This window comes from Mus pahari, chromosome X, assembly GCF_900095145.1.
Source record: "Mus pahari chromosome X, PAHARI_EIJ_v1.1, whole genome shotgun sequence".
NCBI classification, from domain to species: Eukaryota; Metazoa; Chordata; class Mammalia; order Rodentia; family Muridae; genus Mus; species Mus pahari.
In genome coordinates, this window is record NC_034613.1 from 40,161,813 (window position 1) to 40,183,853 (window position 22,041).

General features: G+C 41.7%; 1 protein-coding gene across 4 annotated transcripts in view; it reads left to right on the plus strand.

Annotated features, from left to right (window-relative positions):
- Positions 1–22,041, plus strand: part of Arhgap36 (Rho GTPase activating protein 36) — a 53,279-nt gene that overhangs the window by 8,666 nt on the left and 22,572 nt on the right. The window contains exon 1 of one of the 4 annotated variants that reach the window (XM_021188311.1): positions 8,732–8,917. The exons of 1 other annotated variant lie outside the window; for it this stretch is intronic. In XM_021188311.1, the coding sequence (XP_021043970.1) occupies positions 8,908–8,917 (10 nt within the window). In that variant the 5' untranslated portion in view covers positions 8,732–8,907. Of the gene's footprint in view, positions 1–8,731; positions 8,918–15,199; positions 15,410–22,041 lie in introns of those variants that run through there. 2 more of the 4 variants (XM_021188310.2, XM_021188314.1) reach the window with 2 other exon arrangements.

Genomic DNA, 22,041 nt, shown 5'->3' on the forward strand with positions numbered 1-22,041 from the left:
GGTGGTGGTGGTGGAGGTGGAGGTGGTGGTGGAGGTGGAGGTGGAGGTGGTGGTGGTGGTGGTGGTGGTGGAGGTGGAGGTGGAGTACAGCATTTGTTTCCAAGGAAGTGTGACAGAGTAGTTAACAGACTGTTAGCAGGCGTGAGTTTATTTAAATAAATCACATTGCTACCAACTGTTATAAAGTTCAGAGAAAAATTCAGAGGGAAGTAGAGAGAAGCTAGTGCCTGGCATTAGAAAACCTCCTGAATGCAGAGGGGAGGAATTGAGCTAAGGCTGAGCCTTCTCTGGCCCTGCTTGTCTATCTCTTCATATGACCACCATTTCCTGAGTCTCTATCATCTTCTGTGGTAGTGTATCTCTACTTCTTCCTAGGGCTGCCTTTTTGGTTGGACTGTTTTTTTATTTTATTTTATTTTATATTTTTGTCTGTCTTTGGTGAAGTTGGATTTGGACAATGTCTTGCATCTTTTGGCACCTAAATATCTGGATTGATATCTTTCATGTGACCATTTGCCTCAGAATGAATGAGTTTGTGCATCTGAGAGTGAGAAAGAGAGAGAGAGAGAGAGAGAGAGAGAGAGAGAGAGAGAGAGAGAGAGAGAGCATGTGCTTTTCTATATGTTTAGATATGTGTCTGGTTAGTTCTGGCTTTGTTTCTGCCCTCATTGCTTTTCCTTATAAGAGTAGTGAACAGTTGGTGCAAAGCAGGAACTATTTTATATACTATGTTAAAGTTTTTTTAAAAATTATGTGTAGGGCTATTTTGCATATATATACATATATATACATATTTACATACATACATACATACATATATATATTTGAATGAACTGAACCACATGCATGCCTGTGTAGACCAGAAGAGAAAATCAGATCCCCTGTAACTATAGTTACCGATGGTTGTGACATAACCTGTGTATGCTGGGAACTGAACATAGATCCTTTGCAAGAGCATCAAATACTCTTTTTTTTGAATTTCCAACACATTTATTATTATTATTATTTTCTTTATTTACATTTCAAATGCTATCCCGAAAGTTCCCTATACCCTCCCCCTGCCTCTGCTCCCCTACCCACCCACTCCCACTACCTTCCCCTGTGCTGGGTCATATAAAGTTTGCAAGACCAAGGGGCCTCTCTTCCCAATGATGGCCGACTAGGCCATCTTCTGCTACATATGCAGCTAGAGACACAAGCTCTTGGGGTACTGGTTAGTTCATATTGTTGTTGCACCTATAGGGTTGCAGACCCCTTCAGCTCCTTGGGTGCTTTCTCTAGCTCCTCCATTGGGGACCCTGTGTTCCATCCAATAGCTGACTGTGAGCATCCACTTCTGTGTTTGCCAGGCACTGGCATAGCCTCACAAGAGGCCTCTATATCAGGGTCCCTTCAGCAGATATAGTACTACCGGAGGATCCAGCAATACCTCTTCTGTGCATATACCCAGAAGATGTTCCAACTGGTAATAAGCACACATGCTCCACTATGTTCATAGCAGCCTTATTTATAATAAAAGAACCCAGATGTCCCTCAATAGAGGAATGGATACAGAAAATGTGGTACATTTACACAAAGGAGTACTACTCAGCTATTAAAAACAATGAATTTATGAAATTCTTGGGCAAATGGATGTATCTGGAGGATATCATCCTTAGTGAGGTAACCCAATCACAAAAGAAGTCACTAGATATGCACTCACTGATAAGTGGATATTAGCCCAGAAACTTAGAATACCCAAGATACATTTTGCAAAACACAAGAAAACCAAGAAGGAAGACCATCAAGTACCCTTAACTGCTGAATCATCTCTCCAGCCTCAAGAGAGACATCCGTCTAAACAGGTAGAAACCTAACCATTTTTAAGGTCAACTTGGGCATCCCATTGAAATTATAATGTGCCCTGCAATCAAAGGGGGGGGGGAGATACAAATGGTAGAAAGCATTTCTCATCCCCTAAAAATGTTTCTTCAACATTTCTCAGATTTTTTTCAATTATTGTTTTTTTAACCATCTTTTATCTCTATGCCTTTTCTCTTTATTGCATCTTTCTTTTTGATCATTCTTTTTCTATTTATCCTTTTTCTTATTTTGTTAGTTTATTTCTCACCCTTCTCTTCTGATGCTCTTTGCTTTCCTTCCAGACTTTAGGAGCAGAAATGGATTTGTATTTACACACATATGTATTTGCATACAAATTCATTTTCTGCCTCCACTCCAGTTTCATCACAAACTGTTGTTCTAAGACTTGTTTTTATTTTGATTTCTCCCTCCTCTTTTCTTTTTATTCTCTTGAGTCTTCCTTCTGGCTTTCTCTTTAACTGTGATTATCGTATTCTTCATGATTTTTCTGTTGTGTTTTATTGAATTTTTCTCACCTCTCTGTTCCGTATTTTATCCTTGTCCTCTATTCCTTTATTTCTGTTTCTCTTTCTGCTGTCCATTCTTCCTGCCTCTCTTTGAGAAGTACCAGTGTGCCAAAATGTCAGGCTCTTTTGTGCTTTATTTCCTCCTTTACTATGCTTTAAACACCAGGAAAGGTCAGAAATTACTCCTGCAGGACCTGGGCTGAGCTGTGGGTGGATCTATCTATCTATCTTCTCACAAGTGGGTGGGATTGTCGCTTCTCTGGGGAACCTAATCCATTCATGCTTATTCCCCTCCCCCAAGGATTCCATCTGCACAGTCACTGTGTGACTCTAGTCACTGCTTGCATTCCCTGCACGTCCAGTGCAGAGTGATGCGCCCCCAGGTGCAGTGGGAGAATTCATCAGTGTCCGACAGGGCTAACGATTTACTCCGAGAAATAATCCATATCCGGATAATAGATCACCCACTACTCCCCGAGACCATTTGTCTTGGCACTTAAATGGCACCAGAATTCAGGGACAGAGCCAGGACTCTATCCCGGGTTCATTGGTAGATGAATAGGCTGAAATAATAGTGTTAAGGATTATGATAAGGAACACTTTGCATTTGTGTGGTGCTTTTAAGCTCTATAAATTTGGAGGAGATTAACCTTTCTTGGCTAGGCTCTCTTGAATCTCACACACTGGACCCTGTTTGTAGATTCAGAAGCAGGGGACTTTAAGTGACTCCCTGGAGTCCTACAGCTTGATACTAATAGAAAATGAGAGGAAAATTATTTTTTGACTCTTTGAGACTATTCCCTCTGACCATTACACAGCCTCTCAATCCTTGAACCTTCCTGTTTGCATAGGAGAAAGGAGGCCAATAGCAAGAGACAGTATACTAGTAGTTTATGGACATGTACAGCTTGAATCTTGTCTCTGTATTAGCTAGCTATGGTCTTTGCCAGGTTGCATAGTCACTCAGAGCCTTCTCTATGAAATATCCATCTCTATGAAATAGGGATCTTAATAACTCCTCTTCATAGGACCATTATAGGGTTGAGCAAAAATTATACATGTAGAATGCTTATTATAGAACCTGGCTCACAGTAAAAATTCCATGAGTGTTAGATATGATTATTACTACTGCCTATCTCTTTGCAGGCTGCTAAGCAGACTCATACAAATGCATGAGAAAATTGGTCTGGAGGAGGGGAAGAGATAATTGATGAGCCAGCTTCTACAGTGTCCCTGAAGCCATCTATTGGGGAAGGGACTAGGAAGGGTGAATTCTGATGGTAGGAGGAGCTAAGGCAGGGAGGTCCTTCAGGCTCTGGAAACAGGCAAAGGAAAGGAAGGAGACTGGAGAGCTGCATTTAATACCTCAAACCTGTTTAAGATCTTAAATGTGCAACAGGATCAATTGCTGACCTTACATTTTACTCAACTAAAATTCTTTTCTGGTCTTAGCTGTCCATTTCCCTGGGTTGACTGTAATTCCCCTAGACTGGACGGGGACTGTTTTGGGGGGAATGCTAATTCCAAAAAGATTGAGAGTACAAACTAAAAATAAAAATCTTGTGCAGGAGCCTTTTGTGTAAATGGAAGATCCCTGTACAAATGTAAGGTTAATAGTATTCCTAACACTAACAGTAACACAGTCTTTTGAACTCATTGTATGGAGTGTGGCTGCTAGAACTTGACACGTCATTTAGATGGAGATAAACATCCCCAGAGTCCATCTGCATGGGGAATCTCAGCTCAGAATCTTCTCCCCCTTTTGGAACTTCACTCTCTCAGAGTCACGCATACACATAATTTAACCTTCAGTGAAACGACTCTAACGCTATGAGACTATGAGGCTCTCTGGAGAATGGATGCTATGTGCAGGCAGGGAGTGTACTCCTGACTTCAAGCTGCAAGGAGCTGGGGAACTGATATATCTCCTAGCAGAGCTCAGTTCTTTTGGAGATAAGGGTTTTGTCAAAGCATGATAGTTGATTAATAATTCTCTCAAATGAAGAGAGACCCATGCTTATCTGTTGTTACATATTTAGAAAGAACCCTCTGTGAGGTATCTAACTAGGTTTGGAAGAGCTGATGATGTGGTTGAGGAGGTGGACCTCATACATATGAAGATTATTAACAATACAAAGCATTCCCTTTGAAAAAGAGATGTGAAATATAGTCAGGAGACTTGATGTCACATAGTCACTCTGACCCTTCCCATCCTTTTAGAAAGGCAGTCTAGTATCATTGAAAGAATATTAACTCTGGAACTAGACCAACCTAACTTAAAATTTCAAATACTTCACAGGATAAATAGGAGTCCTTTAACAAGTTACTGAACTCATGTGTGGCACAATTATCTCATGCATATATTGGGCACAATATTAGCCCCTTAAGATTGTGTTCATGATTAAATGAAGGCACACAATGGAAAACTGTGAGCATAATGTCTGCTACATGGGACACACTCAATCCTTGGTTCCTACAACTGTAATATGCAAGGAGAAAGGCAAAGATTGTTTGGAAATAGAAAGGTTTAATTTTCCATTTCAGTTCTTTATATGGCTGACAGTAAATTTCATAGGAATCAAGACCAAAAAATAATATGTGTAAATAATAATTATCATATCACTCTATAATACCTTTTGTATGCCCTTTCAGTATTGCTCACTAGATTTACTATGATCAAATTTACAGAACAATGAAATAGCAGAGGAGGCAAATTATATGCTTCTTGTGATCTTGGACTCTTTTCTGAGTTTCAGTTTTCTCATCTGTAGAATGTAGTAAGAACACCTACTTCCCAGTGCTTTCTGAATATTTAATTAAAATGTGTATAAAAACACTTGGCGTAGAAGGGGCTGAAAATAAATACCTGCTCTATTCTACCACTTTCATTATAAAAAAGGGAATAAGACAAAACCACCTACACAGGGATATTATATGAGTACAGAGTCAAATAAACATACAGAAAATGCTTGTAAACTGGAAAAATCTAATCATAACTTTCATGAAACATTTGTCATGTATCAGGTGCCAAATAATTAGCAAATGTTAGTCAGTCAGATAAACATTAATTGTCTGCTCTATTTAGTACATTATTTCAGGTACTTGGGAATGATCTAGAGAGGCAAGGGCCAAGAGGGGAAAAAGAGAGAGAGAGAGAGAGAGAGAGAGAGAGAGAGAGAGAGAGAGAGAGAGAGAGAGAGAGAGAGAGAGAGAGAGAGAGAGAGAGAGAGAGAGAGAGAGAGAGAGAGAGAGAGAGAGAGAGAGAGAGAGAAAGAGAGGGAGAGGGAGAGAGAGAGAGTTAGTTGAACCTCTTCATGTAAGATTGAATCCTTAGGGACAGGAATTTGAGGAGTGATTCTTCTAGAGTATCAGAGAAGACTTTAGAGGTGGAAGGAGATATCTGACAAGGTAAAAGAGAGTGTCCAGGAATGCAAATTGCAAATTCACAATTAGGGATTTGGTAGAGGAGGCAAGTCAAATTTACACCAGAGATGTGTCAGAGGTTTCCAAACAACTATTGGCAACTTCAATAAAAAGGGTATAGTGTGTGTGTGTGTGGGGGGGATGTTTTGTATGTAATGATAAAAGCCATCTTGCTGTGAATACAGGAAGTGGTGGATGAGTAAATGCAAGGCTTTGGCACTGAGGCTGAGGAGAAGGCTGAGTAAGAGCTGGAAGGAGACTGAGGGGAAGAGGAAGGTGGTTTTGTCCAGGCAAGTCAATGTCTTCATAGAGAATGATGGGAAAAAAAACTTACAGAAAAAGAATCAACAGGTGTGAGATGTGATGATTGGTAGGCAGAAAAATTCTTAGAGATGAGACATGGGATGTTCTTTTTTCTTCTTTTTTTTCCCTTTTTTCTTTTTTATTAGATATTTTCTTCATTTACATTTCAAATGCTATCCCCTAAGACCCTTATACACTCCCCCCGCCCTGCTCCCCAACCTACTCACTTCTGCTTCCTAGCTCTGGTGTTCTCTTGTACTGGGGCATATGATCTTCACAATACCAAGGGCCTCTCCTCCCATTGATGGCCGACTAGGCCATCTTCTGCTACATATGCAACTAGAAACACAGCTCTGGGGGTACTGGTTAGTTCATATTGTTGTTCCTCCTATAGGGTTGCAGACCTCTTGGGTACTTTCTCTAGCTCCTTCATTAGGGGTTAGGATGTTCTACTAAGAGAGAGGAAACATTTGTTCCATAAGTAGAAAGGGACCAGGAGGTAGCAAACAGTGTCAAGTGGCCGAGTGAGCAGAGAACCACATCTAGAACTGGGAAGCAGCAACAAAGTTTTTCAATAGCTAGAGACTATAGGAAGAGGTAAAAGAGTGAGTAGGTAGCAGACATTATAAAAATTCCACAGACCAAGGAGTAGGATTTTAAAAAGCTAGAAAAAAATGCACTTTATAAAGAGGGCTGAGTACATGGGCAGAGGGTAGAGGTCTATAAAAGGGGAAGTTAAAAGGTACAACAAGTTGAGAGGTTTCTTGGTTGTTGCTGAAGGCTGGATCCAGAAATGCTCCCTTCTTCCTATGGGATGAGAATGACGGATCAAAGCCATAGTTTATATCTTTGGTCCTTGAGCCTGGTTCTGGTTACTAATATCCCTATCTCTGACTTCATGGTGTATAGGGTATCTCAGAATCAATGACAAGGATGGGCAGGTTGCTTTGATGACAATGAAGTGTGATTTGAAAGATAATTTGGTGAATCCCTCTATTTTCCAAGAGTGGTGGTAGCAAGATGTGGTCCCAGTTTCGGAGTACTAGACTACAGAACATGTCCCAGGTGGATGTGGAAGCCTACAGTGCATGTTCCACACCGTCATCACATAGCTTCTTCTTTCCGTATCTCTGAAACTTTCACCCCAGATGCCCACTTAAAAACAGTCAGGTTGGCGGGGTTGATGGCACACACCTTTAATTCTAGCACTTGGGAGACAGTCAGGCAGCTTTTTGTGAGTTCTAGGATAGCGTGATCTACAGAGCAAGTTCCAGGATAGCCAGAGCCACACACGGAAACCCTGTCTCAAACAAACAAACAAACAAACAAACAAACAAACAAACAAACAAACAGAAAACAAACACTGCCACCACCAACAAAATCAATCATGTTCCACAGCTACTTAGAGATAACTTAACTCTTTCTCTCATTTGTTAAAGCTGTAGGGCCCTAGAAACTTGAGATCTAGCCAAATGCATCTTCCACTAAAAGAAAAGAAAATGACATTCCTACATATAAGTAGCTCTTCAGCTCTTTGACATACTTGCTGGATGTGTCACAGGATCTTTATTCTACTTGATCTGGCCCAGTTATGGCTCCTTTTCTCCAGCATGGCTGTGTTCTGCTCTTATGCAGATTCCTCTCTAAAGGTGTCACCCTATGTTGTTTCTTAGTTTCTTGTCTAACAAGTCTGGGATATAGAAGGTAGAACAGTGGGACAATTATAATCCCTGGGTCTTTGAAAGTAAAAGAGGTGCTACTAGAAGGTAGGGTAGGTGCAGATCCAAAGAAGATCCTAGAACAGTCAGCCCTTAGCATCTTTTGTTTTGCTATTGGACCAGTCCTCCAGTATGTTCCCACACTAACTTCTGAGGTTCCCAGAATGCAGAGACATGAGGAGAAAAGAGCAAATTCCTCATTAGCAAGTCCTGCATTTCTCTTTAAGGCTTCAGTTATCTCAGAATTGAATGATAGTAGAGAAAGGCTTATTTGCACTGAGAAATGGCAATTAATGGGGAGATGATTAAAAGTGAGAGAAGCTACAGAGCCTGAAATGGTTGGTATGCAGAATTCCCCCATCACATTGTTCTACCTCGCCCTATCTCATCCCTCTTTTTTCATGCTTCTCCCATGTTTTCCCATCCTTTCCTCCTGCTTGCTCCATCCACACCCACTGCCCATTACTGATGTTATTTTTCATGATCTATAGTCAAATGCCATTAATCCAGACAGGCGTATGAGAGTCCAGCTAAGATATCCCATGAACCAATCTCCTAAGCAGTCAGACCCAGGGAAACAGCAGGCAGACAACCCCTGACCCCGCCCCTCAAGGGTAATGGCAATTAAACCAATGAACCAGAGTGGCTGCCCCTAAAGTAATTAATAAATCACTGGAGTCCAAGAGAACTAGAAAACTCCCCAGCAAACAGTGCTCAGGACATTTGCTATGACCTCCTCTGCCTTGAATACCACACTAGCCCCACAGGCCAGCCTGACTGCTCTCAAGGTGCCGCTCCCAGATTCCGCCTGGCCCTTCTCAGTTTCAGAGGGAGGTCATTCATTCCAATGGGATGTGACAGGTGCCATCTTCAGGCGCCTGGCTCTGCTCCCAGCAGCAGAGACTGTCACTGCCTGCAAATCCCCCAAGTGCTCTGCTGGTCTAAGGAGAGCAAGTCCTGAGGTGGGGAGATGACCTTTCAAGAACTCAGGAACTCAAGGTGGGACAGCAAGTGCTGCGGTGTTGCAAAATGAGCCCTGGGCTAGAAGGTTGGACATCTGGCTTCAAGTCTTTTTTATCTACGAAACTTGCTAGATGAAGTTGGGTAAGTCACTTCCCTTTTCTAGATTTCTATGATGCCCCTTGTGGTGTGAGAAGGTTATAATGGATTATCTCTAACTACACCCTCAGCCTTAATAATTTCTGAAATTGAAAAGAAAACACCTATTTTATTTTTTGAAATCTCTATTTCTAGTTAAAATTTCTTTGGGGATACCTTCTCCAGGGCTTCAGTTTTGCTGACTTGTCACCAAGTCTTTCACTACCAAATGGTCATTCGGTACTTGGTGACATTTACTAGTATTCAAGTTCCACCTAAGAAACAAAGTTCTCGTGGATTATGTTGAGCGTTTTTTTCTCTCCTGCTGTGCCAATTCTGCCCTTGGCCATCCTGATGGAGTTCTGTGGGTGGGGAATGAGCCATTGGCCCTCAGACATCAGCTTAGGCAGGGGAGGGAGCTGGCTAAGAGAACGTTCCCAGAGGCTTTGTATTTTCAAATATTTTTATGTTGAAATAATGGCACAATAAAGAGTTGCTTACAGTATTAAAGTGTTGATTTCATAGAAGTTGAAAGCAAAGCGATTGTTACCACAGGCTGAGATTTAAATATGATAATGCATGTGTGTATGAAAATATTACACAATACCCTAAAAATAAGTATATTTTTGTTACTGCGTATCAGTCAAAAGTAAGTAGAAATAGAAAAATGCTTGTACATACCACCACATTTACAACTGTCCCCTCCACTTCAGTGGGAAGGATAATGCATTTAGACTCTGCTCTTAAACATTTTGGAATACATCTAGAAAGAAGGACATTTGTAGCTGGAAAGATTGTCAGGGTTTGTAAGGTATTTTGGACTCTCAGTAAGGGGTGGTTTTCCAGTATCTTACACTGGAGGTATATACAGTCTGAAGAGAATCAAAAGTATATAATGTATAGATTTCAGTTTGCATATGTATAGCAAATGCAAGGAAGGCATGCACAAGAGAAGGGTGCACTAGCAACATTTCAAATAAAGGCTTCAAATGAAAGGCAGTGACATTGGGCAGTTCACTTATCTTATTTGATCCTTAGTTTCTTCATCTATACATCAGGAGCTACGTTAGTCTCTTCATCACCAACTTCCCAAAGGTGTATGAAGTTTCAGAGGTGAAAGTAGAGCATTTTGTAACCTGCTTAAACATCTTCAGGACAGTGAGAGAGAAGAACTTCAGAGCTCCTCTGGCCAGGTTGGGGAGGACTCATAATATATGGAAGTATATGTTTCTCTTGCTCATCCTCCAAGCATTTGTAACTGGAAGCCATAGAATTTTTTTACATGAAGGAAAACCTTAATAGTTTGTATTGTATATTTTGTAGCATACACTGTACCTCTGTATAGTTTTTTTTTTATGTTATACTATTTGCTCTTATGGATTGTAGCAATAAAGAAAGGATCGTCTCCCTGCTTTTTTTCTTTGTCACATTTTTTTTGTTTCCCCTTAGTTTGTACTATCTTCCCCAACCCCATCCTGTTAAGGCTTACAGAGTTAGAAAAATTCTTTCATCCTGCCTACCCCCTCATTCAAAGAACAAAATGCTTTACAAGATTAAGTGAACATTTTGGATTTTTTAACTTGATTTTTATCTTTTCATTCAACCAGAGGGGTATGTGTGTGGGAGATGCACTTGTCAACTAAAAGCAATTTATCTGCCTCCTTGGGGACTGAAGTGTAATCGTGGCTCTGTCTTTCTGATGTCAGGATGAAACTTGCATTTTCTTGAGTGGTGTCAGCACACTGACAGACAGCTCCTGGGATCTAGCAAGGAGTTCTGGTAAAGAACGGGCTTGCGGGGAGGAGGGATGAGAACTGGAGACTGACCTCAGCTCATCTTTCTTCCCCTGGGTGACTTTAGACTCATCACTTAGTTTACCTCACCCCTGTAACTTAAAAACACAAGAATAAAATCTCTCCACTTTTCTATCTTACAAGCATTAGTAGAGGACTTTGTCAGGCTTTTGTTTGGAAGGAATAAAACCATAGGATGAAATTCTATGGAAGCAATATATCTTAAAATGCTATTAAACAGCTGAAAAGAAAGGATCAGTTCTCCTTGTACACGTCTACCTGAGGGATAAAAAAAGACAAGACTATCTGAGGCTCAAGACCCACAAAATTACCTCATAATTTCATGGAAGACATTATAAGGAAGATTAAAGCAGAATCTTGAGGTCCTTGATACTAGGGTTTGCTTTATTGAGTATGTATGATTAGCATGAACATTTGGACATTCTGATAGGTCTTCTCAAACCAGGATATGTCAAGAGGCAGGGTTGCTAATCTACTGTTCACTCCACAGGCCTCTAGGTAGGGGCTTGTTTTCTCTCCTGAGGGATCTCATCAGGGAGGGACTAAGTCTCACCTTCTAGTTCATAGAAGTTCAAGGAAGCAGCCATGCTCCCATTCATTCATCTGGTCTTGCACTGTAGTATGTAGGCCTTGTTCCTTATGTCTCAATTCCAAATACTCTGCTCTTTCTATATTGCTTTACCTCCCTCTTCCTTAACTAAAAGAGCCCAACACATAGGATGTTCAAATGAAAAGTCTGACTAGGCAGTGCTGATATACAAAGATTCTCAGAAAGTTCAAACAGATGAAGTTTTGAATACATCCTAACTATAAAGGTTAAATTTTAAAAGTTGCTCCATTTCTTGTAGTACATGTTCATCCATTTCCCCAAAAGGAAGCAGTCAGTTTTTCCTGATGACTGCCTTATGGTTTCTTATAGCTTAGATGCAATGGGAAGAGTGATACAGGGTATAAAATGACAGATTTATCTCCTTGGCAATACAATTTTCCTAATTTTAGTGACCATAAAAACCCCAATGAGTAACTGTTGGAATGTATTTTTTTTCTGGCCCCTTTGTCCAGAATGTTTTTGTTTCTTTCCTTTTGTTTGTAAGGAAGATGTCCCGGGGATTGAATCTAGGATGTCTCACATGCTAAGAAGATTCTAATTTTGAGATAGGGCCTCAAGTAGCTTTGTAGACTGGCCTGGAATTTGTGATTCCCATGTTTAGCTCTCCTGACTAGGTGGGATTACAGGTGTGCCACCATGCCAGACCAGAGATTATTATTCAATAGAATAGGACTGAGAGCAAGGAGTGAGGGTGGATTATTATAATACATCCCAACTGATGTTTCTTGCCCTAAACACCATACCCCAAGAAACAATGAACATTGACAAATTCTAAAGGCTTTTGAATCTTGGAGCTACACTTAATTATCGACCATTATTTGCCTGGTTACAAGCACTTTTGTACTTAAAGAGAAAGTGAGGTCTGATATTTTCCTTTTCAAGGTCACAGAATCCCTAGATGACCTCATCACTGTTGCTAAAGGCTCCACAAGTAGACTTGTGCCTAAATTAGTATCAGAGTTCATGGTTCTTACTGTATTAAAAGATAGGAGACTTAAGACACCGTTAACAGTCAAGCTTTAGGCCTTGAACTGTCACAATGAGGACAGCAATGCCCAATATGATGTAGTCATGAGTGGTTACAGATCCATGAGTAGGCTCCTGACACTTTTATGGGGCTACTGAGGATTCCCATGCAATAACTGAATATGTGCTTCCATATAAGAAATGAGCTTTTTCTCAGTCACCAGCCACTAGCACAACCCCAAACTACAGTCCCAAGTAATTAGCATACCTGGCTTAGTCTTTTGTTCAACAAGGATATTATTTCTTTTTTGAGTAGAGTTTTCTAACTTTAGAGAATAATGTGTTTATTAAAGAAAAATTGAAAAATGCTTCAGTATGAAAATAATAAAACAGTTAAAATTGTCCATAATTGCATTGCCTAAATACAATCATGATTAAGATTCTGGTGTGTTTCTTTTTTAGTGTTTTTTTCCTACATATATGCATATTATTTATTTGTACTGTCTGGATTATACTATTCACACATTTTGCATCCTGACTTACTTTCACTTAAAAATATCATAAGTGTATTTTCAGATTATCATATAAGCTTCCAAATTATATATTTAAATATAATTGCATAATAATTCATCCATTGAACCAGCATTATTTGCATTACTAAATATGGCACCAAAAGGACATTTGGTAAATATTTGTTGAATGAATTAGGAGATTGATGGATGAATACATTGCCCTATTATGTGACATTTAGTTAAAGTAAAGATTTTTCAAATGGAACTTTATTATTTTGTTTTTAGAATTATGAACTCTACATTTCTCTTTCTCTCCCACCTCCAGAAGTTTATATGCTTTGGCTTGCTAAGAACTATTAGCATCTACATTTTACATATGAGAAAACCAAGAGGTTGAACATCTCTCTCAAGGTTACATACCTGGTGCACAGCACAGCTGGCTTCCCTGTGTAGGTTTGTGAGTGCTCAGGCATTTTTAACTTTACCACATCACACTTCTTGAAAAAGAAAATATCAAAAGGCCATAGAGAAGGATCACTTCTGGGTTTAGACTTCAGTAAGAGCTATTGTGAAAGCAAAAAATTCAGCTACCAAAGACCTAAAAAGGGAACAGGTAAGCAGGTAGCCTGTTTGTTGTGTCAAACAAAAATTCATTTAGTTGAATTTTTTAAAACTGGGACTCTACTGAGGTCACAGAGAGGCTGGTGCTGGATAAGCTCAAGAGAATAAGTAAGGTCACTCTGCAGAACCTGAAGGTGGCCTTTCTTAGGGGTCCCACTTGTTTGGCTTGAGTAACTAGGTATTTGCACAGCAGAAATTGGTAAAGGAGCTTGCTATGTTTGATTGCTTTTAAAAGATATGGGAACTCAGAAATGGTTTAGAAACTGGTGCAAAAGATAAGAGGTACCATGTTTCCCAGAAAGAATGGGAAATGAGTTGAAACCCTTTAAATTCTAGCTATAGCTCTACTTTGCTAAGCATTGAACGGGTGAGTACAGGTGATTTTTCCTTTTTATGCACCCCTTCTGCCACATTAACACTAATATCAGTGGTTAGCCAAGCAAATGTAATAACTACTCTCCTCAAAGGACCTGTGATTGCAGCTTCAACTCCTCTGGCCCACAAACGAGCTGTTGGAAGACTTTCCTTATTTCTTTCTACCTTCTCACTGCATTTTGATTGACAGAACACCATTTTCCCAGTGGAGGAACCCAAGGCACAGAGTCACATCTGTACATCTAACAATGAAGAAAAGGGGTAGAAATTAATGTGGATCTTAAGGCTTGAAGGGAGAAAGGAAACTGCCTTTAGAAATTTTTCTCGCCCAGTGTGGTCCAGTCTCTAGTGGCTGCTATGTTTCTCTCAGGATTGGGGAGGGGTAGAGTTGATTTACTACCACCAGGAGTCCTAAACATTGAGCCCACTGCAGGACATGCCTTGCATATGATTATAAAAATTAAAAATACAAAACCTTAAGATAAGTGCAAAGATATCCAACACAGTACCACCCCTCACTGAAATATCAAATATCAAATTCTTTCTAAAAATAAATGTTGGTGCCCCTCCTATGCCAGTACTCTGACAAAAGCATAGGCCGTGGCTGCTAAGTTGGCAGCAACTGAGGGCGCCCCACATTTAGGAGTACCAGACTGTATACTTCTAGGACACCCCCTTCAAACAAAATTTACCAGGCAGGAGAATATCACTCCCTCTCCTGAGAAAAATCTCAAGGCCAGGGCAATAAAAATTTCCTCTCAGATTCTTCCTGGGGGGAACCAGTCAACTCTCCTTTTTACATTCTGGGTCCACAACAAGGAACCAGAGCTTTCAAATTATATCGGATTTGGTGCTAAACTTGCTGAGGTGAGGTATCCTCTAAAAATGGGTGAGGGGAGTGTTGGGCAGGAGAGGGAAATGTACCTACGGATTTTGGCCCCATTTAGATTCAAGACTTTGGACACCAGGACTAATTTCCTCTGAGACTGGGCTTCTTGACAGCTGAAATGACCTCTGCTAAAACATGGAAGTTTCTAGGGGCTGGGTTATAGATCTGAGGTTCGCTGGGACAGGTGCACTATGTTGTCCTCAAATGGAGGATCTTCTGGAAACCGTCCTGACTTTAAATGCTCTACCAAGGGCAACCGGGGATCGAGGAGGAAAGGCCTTCCTCAGATTTGGGGCTCACTGGGGCTAAGATACCTTCACCCCTCAAAATGTGAGCTTCCAGAGGACAGGGGCAGGGGCAGGGTACTGTCTTCAAAGTCAGAGCTGCTCTAGACAGGAGCTGGGTCTTGGACTCCCTTTCCGTGGGGGGAAGGGGCTGCAGGGCTAGAGGCCCTCCCCTCCGGCGGGAGGGGGCCTCTCATGAGGCCCTGCCCCCTTTCTGACAAGCTTGAGGTGTCCGGTGACCAAGATTCTCAGAGCTCGGTGCAGGGTGCGGCCCAGGGCGTGGTCACCGGGGGCTACTTAGAGCAGTCCTTGCAGGGAGACTGCACTGAGGAGGTTAGCTACGAGGCTGCCGGGCACTCAGCACGGGTTATGGCGTGGATGCTGGACTGCCTTTTCGCATCGGCCTTTGAGCCCCGCCCCCGCCGTGGTGAGTGGGGCCCACCTTGTCGCAGGACTGGGGTGCTCAGCTGGGGGCTGCCGGGGGGGGGGGCTGCAGCCCCGGCTGGGTGCCCTAGGGCTTGGCTCCCCCCCTCACCCCTTGCCTCCTTTCCCGCTGGCTTTTAGCTAATTGTTCTTGGCTCAAGGGACTGCCCCGTCGAGGACCCGCATAAATCACCAGCTTTGCCGGGAACTCAGAGCAATCGCACTAATGGCTCCGCAGAATGCGGGGCGAGCAAGGGGGAGGAGTCGCTGGCTCTATTCTAAAGTGGGGGAGAGCCAGAGCCTCCTGGCCAGCAAGCCATCAGGCAACCCAGCACTCTAAAGGCCCTAAGAGGACCTTCTCTTGCAGGGCATCCAGAACCCAGGGACCCTGACTTGGAGGTGGGGTTTCCTTTTGCCAAAAAGCATGTCCCCCTGTCCCAATCTCAGCTCAAGAATAGCAGCCCTGGCCTCTTGAGTCTTCTAATTTAACCCCTCCATTTAAGAGATAATGATATTGAAACCAGACAAGGGAAAGGCCTGCCCAAGGTCATCCATGTAGTTGGCAGGCAATCTGGGACAGCTTAGGCTCTGCTAACTGCTCATTGCCCTGAACTGCTCAGTGGTGAAGACCCGGGGTCTTTATTCTGGGGATTTCCTTGGGTACTTGAGGCCAGTGCTTGGTTTCCTTACATCCAAGGAATGGAGGGCATAAATATTTAAACTACACAGCTTTTGTGTAAATTTGTGTATCCCATCTCACCCTTCTAGAATACCTTCTATAAAGTAGATTTGGAAAACTTTTCTAAAGTTTCAGGAGTCTATTGCATTACTTTGGAGATTCCCTAGGGACACTACCCCCCACATGCACCCCCAAATCTACACTGTCCTTCACTTCCCTTTGACAAGCCCCACCCACTTCAGGCTGCCACCTGCCCCCATGGCCACCTGTTTTTCCATAGTCTCCAACTCCAAAATCTATATTGGTGAGAATGCGTCATTGGTTACCAGCCATAGACCAAACCTGGAGTTGTCTCTTCTTTCTTCTGCCCCCTCACAAGCAAGAGAGAGGAGGCTCCAAGAGGAGGGGCCTCAGAAACTTAATTCATCAGAGATCTGCTTTTAGTTCTTGCCAATCCTAGCACCCTGCTGCCACCCATCCCAGTACTCTCATTTCCTGCTAAGGGACTGAAGCAGCTTAGTCAGTTCAAGTACACTCTCTGACAGGTCATAATCTCTCTGAACTTTAAAATGATCTGCATCCACTGAAGGTTATTTTTTTTCTCCTTTTCTATGCATTTAAAGTGTGTAATCCTGGTGGAAGAAAGGAAGAAAGAAAGAAAGGAGGGGGGCGCTGTGGAGTGGCGTTAGCTTGTTGCCAGAACTAGGAATGCTGAAACACAAGGATTGTGAGTTCAAGGTCCACCTAGTCTAAGTAGTAAGTTTGTCTAGCCTAGGCTATAGAAAGATGAAGAAGGGAAAAGGGGAAGGAGGTAGAAAGAGGGGGAGGGAGGGAGGAAGCAAAGGAGTCTTCTGCATTTTGAGGCCTTAAGTCTGGACCACTCTTGAAGGCCGTTGTGTAATTGTCATTAAGAGATCAATATTATGAAGGCTCCTCTTTATGGGGATTCCCAAAAGGAATCCCACTCCCATCATAAAACAGCAAGATCTACCATAATCAAAGGGTGATCTATGTGCTGGCACTCTGGAATGGAACATTGTCACCTCCCCGTTCTACCACTTAGTGCAATTCTTATCTCATTCAAATGTCCCCAGTTTCTCCACTGGTTGAACATTTGGCAGGGACCACCTCTAGATGTTCCTCTTTGAACATGCTTCAAGTTATAAATGCCAATGACCAGACCAAAAGAACATTTCCAGCTGTACCCTGTAAATACAGCCTTGAAGGGCTGACTTACTCTCTTCTGGAAGCCTACACTGCTCCCAAAGCACACATGTACATAGCCATAAATATGTGTATCTGTGCACATCCCAAACCCATGCGCACTCTACACAAAACCAAAAACATAGATGGATTGCTAAATTTCCATAAAACATCATACTCTTCACATCGTGCACACACATGCCACCCACACACCCATGCAAACTCTACACAGTTGATAGATTATCCATATTGCAATTATTTTCAGGGAAAGCTACTTAAAATTAAGTAAACACAAGTTCTTTTCACAGTGCCCATTTTCTGTTTAGTCAGTGTTTAAACAAACACAAAGTCTGCATTTCCAGCTGGTGAGACCTGTCTACCAAATATGCCTATAAACCAGCACTGCCTACATCAGGTCTATTACCCACACAGTGACAGTTAATATATACAAAGTGCTTACCTAAATGCAGGGCCCTTGAACTCAGCCTCCCAAGCATGGTCTCACTCATGTCACATAACATCACTTTTAAATATAAAATAAAGCCAAGGATGCAAGGTTTGACCAGGTAAGAGTATATACTGTATTGCTCTCCCACTGGGAAACACTGTGCAACATGAAGAGTAACTTTGGGAGTGGAAGAGCTACTGATATTTTATGGCATTAGAATTGCCCTTGGCTCCTCTTTCTAAATGCCTTAAAAAAAAAATCTTAGGCATCAGATGTATTAGAGATAGATGGCCACTGACTGGGCAGACTGTGGGAGGTATTCTAAGTAGTTCTTTTGTCAAAGCAATCTTTTGAGGTTTTTAGTGTCAATAGAAAATTATACGAACGTATTTAATAAGAAAATCACTAAGGTCTGGGAGACACAGGGTGGGGGTAGGGGTGGGGCAGAAAGCCAGCACCATTGATTGACCCAGTTGAAATTCCCTTCCCAGTTCACTCTTGGCATAAAATTTGGCTTCAAGCAATGTGACTTCTATACAGCAGCCAAAACTTGGAAGCTGAAGGGACCCTGGGGTCCATTTCACATACAAATGTAATCTTCTCTTAGAGGCAATACCTAATCGATTTGCTGAGCCCAGGCCCGAATGGGCTACAGCAAAATCATTTTCCAGAGCAAGTGCAAAATTGTGAAAAAGACATCTCACTCCCCTGGCCAGGCAGGTCAGATAAATATGAAATTCACTAAGGACACCACATTCCAAAATTCCTTCGTGAATGACTTTGTTCCTCTTCAAGACTTTGCTTCACAAGAAGTTAGCTAGAGCTAATTTTGCCAGCTTCAACCACACTCTAGTTACCAGGAGGATGAAATGTAGAATCTGTGGCTTGAAAACTGGCAGAAATAATCCGTTTGCAAATGTACCCCAGGCTCTAGCAGGAGAGCTGACATTCATCAAGCTTAAATATCAAATGACAGAGAGCACATTGAACATCAGGAGAGCAGGACACCAGGTCCCTGAGGGTGATTATGGCAATTGTGAAATCCACATCATTCCTTCGTTTTCACACTTACCTACTAAGACAACCTAAATGGCCAACAATAGTGCAGTGGCTAAATAAACTTTATGACATATCTACTTGATAGATAGGATAGAACCATAAAAATGTGGTCTTTGAAGAATACATAATAACAAGAAAAACAGCATGATCATAACCATCACAGGGGAGTTTTGGAAAGACCCGAAGAAAATTCACAGCAGGTAAGCCAGGAGATTCTGCATACAATTTTCCCCTTCAATTATTCTCTAAATTTTAAAAGGCCATAGAAAGACTAATCAAAGACCTATGATATGCAATCAATTTATACACTAAACTTAAATTCCATTATTTACAGTTCAATCTAAATATTTTCTTTCATACTTTTGTTTAGATATGATGACTACATCAAAGCAGCTGGTCATTATCTTCTTGGTGATTGTGAAATGTCCCTTATTGCTGGGTGAGAAAAAGGGCACAGCTGGTTGGTGTCCTAGGCCTGATCATACAGTGTTGTTACAAGCCTGTTACTTCACTTCCCTTAAAGTGACATGGCTACATTGTTTGGTTACTAATGACAGTAATAATCATTTTTGCTGACATTAAATTATATGATTTTTTATGCTTCAGGTATCAGAAGATACAGATTATTTTTCTTTTCCAAATATTTACCAACAACCAGGCACTTTGCATAAACTCCCACTTTTTACCTTGAGACCAAAATTCTCTCTAATTTAAAGAAGAAAAAGCCAGAAATTTTGCTCAATATTACATAGTGACTGAGGAAAAGTTACAATATCTTGTGGCCTAACTTAAAATATGAGTGAGAGCAAAAGGGATCAGAATTACAAAAGCTCCCAACACTGTGCTGATATACAGCAGCTATTTCCAAAGGGGTCAGTCTGATATCATTGGTGATGCCCCTTGCCCAGAGTCCAAATTCTGGAGTTTGAACTATCTGACTGCTTATAGATTCCTTTCTGTGAAAAAGGTGCATTTTTAAAGGGAAGGTGTGGTGCCAACACCACCTGTGCCCTTAGAGCTGGGGCTGTAAGTCACTAGGAAATTATTTCTGTGTCCTTCTGGCAGTATCATTTGTTCTTACATGCATGCACAGAAGTGGTAGATGGGATGTTTGATTAGCCTTGGCAGATCCCCAGATACACCTCTTAAGAAACCACTTGGCTTCTTCAGATAGGCACGAAGTTGCCAGCAGGTCCTTGCTTAATAAGGAAGCCTATGTAGCTCTATGGGCTTATCCCAAACTGCTGCTCCAACTGTTATCTGTATGATTTGGCTGATTCTTAAGTATTATCCCTCCCACTTTTCCTCTCAAAGCAGAGGCTCCAGGACCATCTCAGATGCACACAGAACCGCTGATAATAGGTTGCAGAGGGATGCCAAGGGTCGGTGAGGGAGGGAATCATGTAAAGGAAAGGATGGAATTTAAAAAAAAAAAGAAAAAGAAAATATTAAATGGCTGGCCTCTCAGAGCTCTGGCTTCTGTGAATATCAGTACTTTTCTCATCTGTCAAAGTTTTGTTCCCTCCCTAGAATTATACCCACCCAGGCCACCACCTGGACTCCCATCCCTTAATCTTACTTTCAGCTCTAGTGTGACTAACTTTAGCTTGTAGTAACTTGCCTTGGTCTTAAGAGTGAGGCAATAGCATCAGGGAGAAAGGGGTACAGAATAGGGTCTTGCTCCACTACCTTTGACAAAGGTGAGAGTTAGTTTTCCTTTAACTGGGAACAAATAATTAACTGTTCAACAGAGACTTAATTTCCATTCTGTCATATCTCTCAGAGAGCCATGATTCCCCCATCCCATTTTCCTCCGATCCTTGGAGTTTGCTAGAACTTATGAACTCTTCTTGATTTCTAGGGTAGAGGTGAGTAGAAAGTACCCCCTCCCCCAGCAAATCATAAGGTAATCTTGTCAAGAAGGAGTCTCTATTTTTTTTTTTTTTTAGCACGATAGCACCTATTTAGGGGCAAGCCTGAGGCTAGGGTTGCAGCTGAAGTTGGGAAAGTCTGAACACATAACAGAAGGTTTCAGACCTTGTGGAGTATTACCTCTCAAACCCAGGTCCCATTCACACTGCCAAGAGAAACTGCAGAGTGAGAATTGGACTAAGGTTCAATTCTTTGGGGGCTGCATTTGGCTGATCAAAAAAATATCATCTCAAAACAAGAAAGGGGCCTTTTCAAGAGTGTTAGAGAAACCAGTAATAAAAAAAAATGTGTACTTAGTCGGTGAGTGCTACAGGAGAGAGGGAAAATGGAGAAAGGAATTAACTAACCTTTTCTTGAACATTTATTACAAGTGTCAAGTATTTGGCTGGGGCTTTCTATGATTCATCTCCTTTTTTAATCTAAGCAGGTGGGGAAACTAAGGCTTAGAGAAGTGAAGTGACCTTCCCCAAGATCACACAACAAGTATGCCCAAGCTAGAATACAACTCTAAAGCTGCCTCACTCCAATGCCTGGGACTTTTCTCAGCTCTCTCTCTCTCTCTCTCTCTCTCTCTCTCTCTCTCTCTCACACACACACACACACACACACACACACACACACACACACAAAGACAAAATACTGATGCTCAATGACTTTATTTTCATGGGGGAAATGAAGATTTCTTTCCTTAGTACAATTCACATTTTATTGTCTTGAGCCTGTAGATCAGTATATTTTAGGATAAACGGCAGTCTGAAGACATTAAGGCACTTTTGTTTTTACACTTCATCTAGTTCCCATTCTGTATGGGCACACTTCCCATACTCCACAGAAGGACAAACACGATAGCAGTTTTAAAATACAAGAAAATTGGTGGTGGTGGTGGTGTGTGTGCATGTGTGTGTGTGTGTTTTTCTGTGTCTGAGTGTGTGTGTTTTTATGATGGTGGCAATAGTCCTGGCAGCTTTATCATATCTCATCATTTACAGAGGTCTTGGGTGAGAGTGTCTCGAAGTATGTTAATATCCTCTGGCCCAAGATGAAATCTTAAAATCCTTTCAAATCTGGAGCCATTAGCTTCTTCAAAGTTTGTTCCCATTTCATGGGCATGAAAATTGAGCCCAAAGGTCCATGTGGATGCAAGTGGATTGATTGCCTGGATTTAGACAGGTAATTCAGTGATGTGTGTGTGTGTGTGTGTGTGTGTGTGTGTGTGTAATGGGACACAGGAGGAAAATCTTCTAGAAAGAAAGGATGCAGCTGGTTGGAAGTGGGGAAGCAGAAAAGAGGCGGGTGTCTTCAGAAGGGGAGGGTT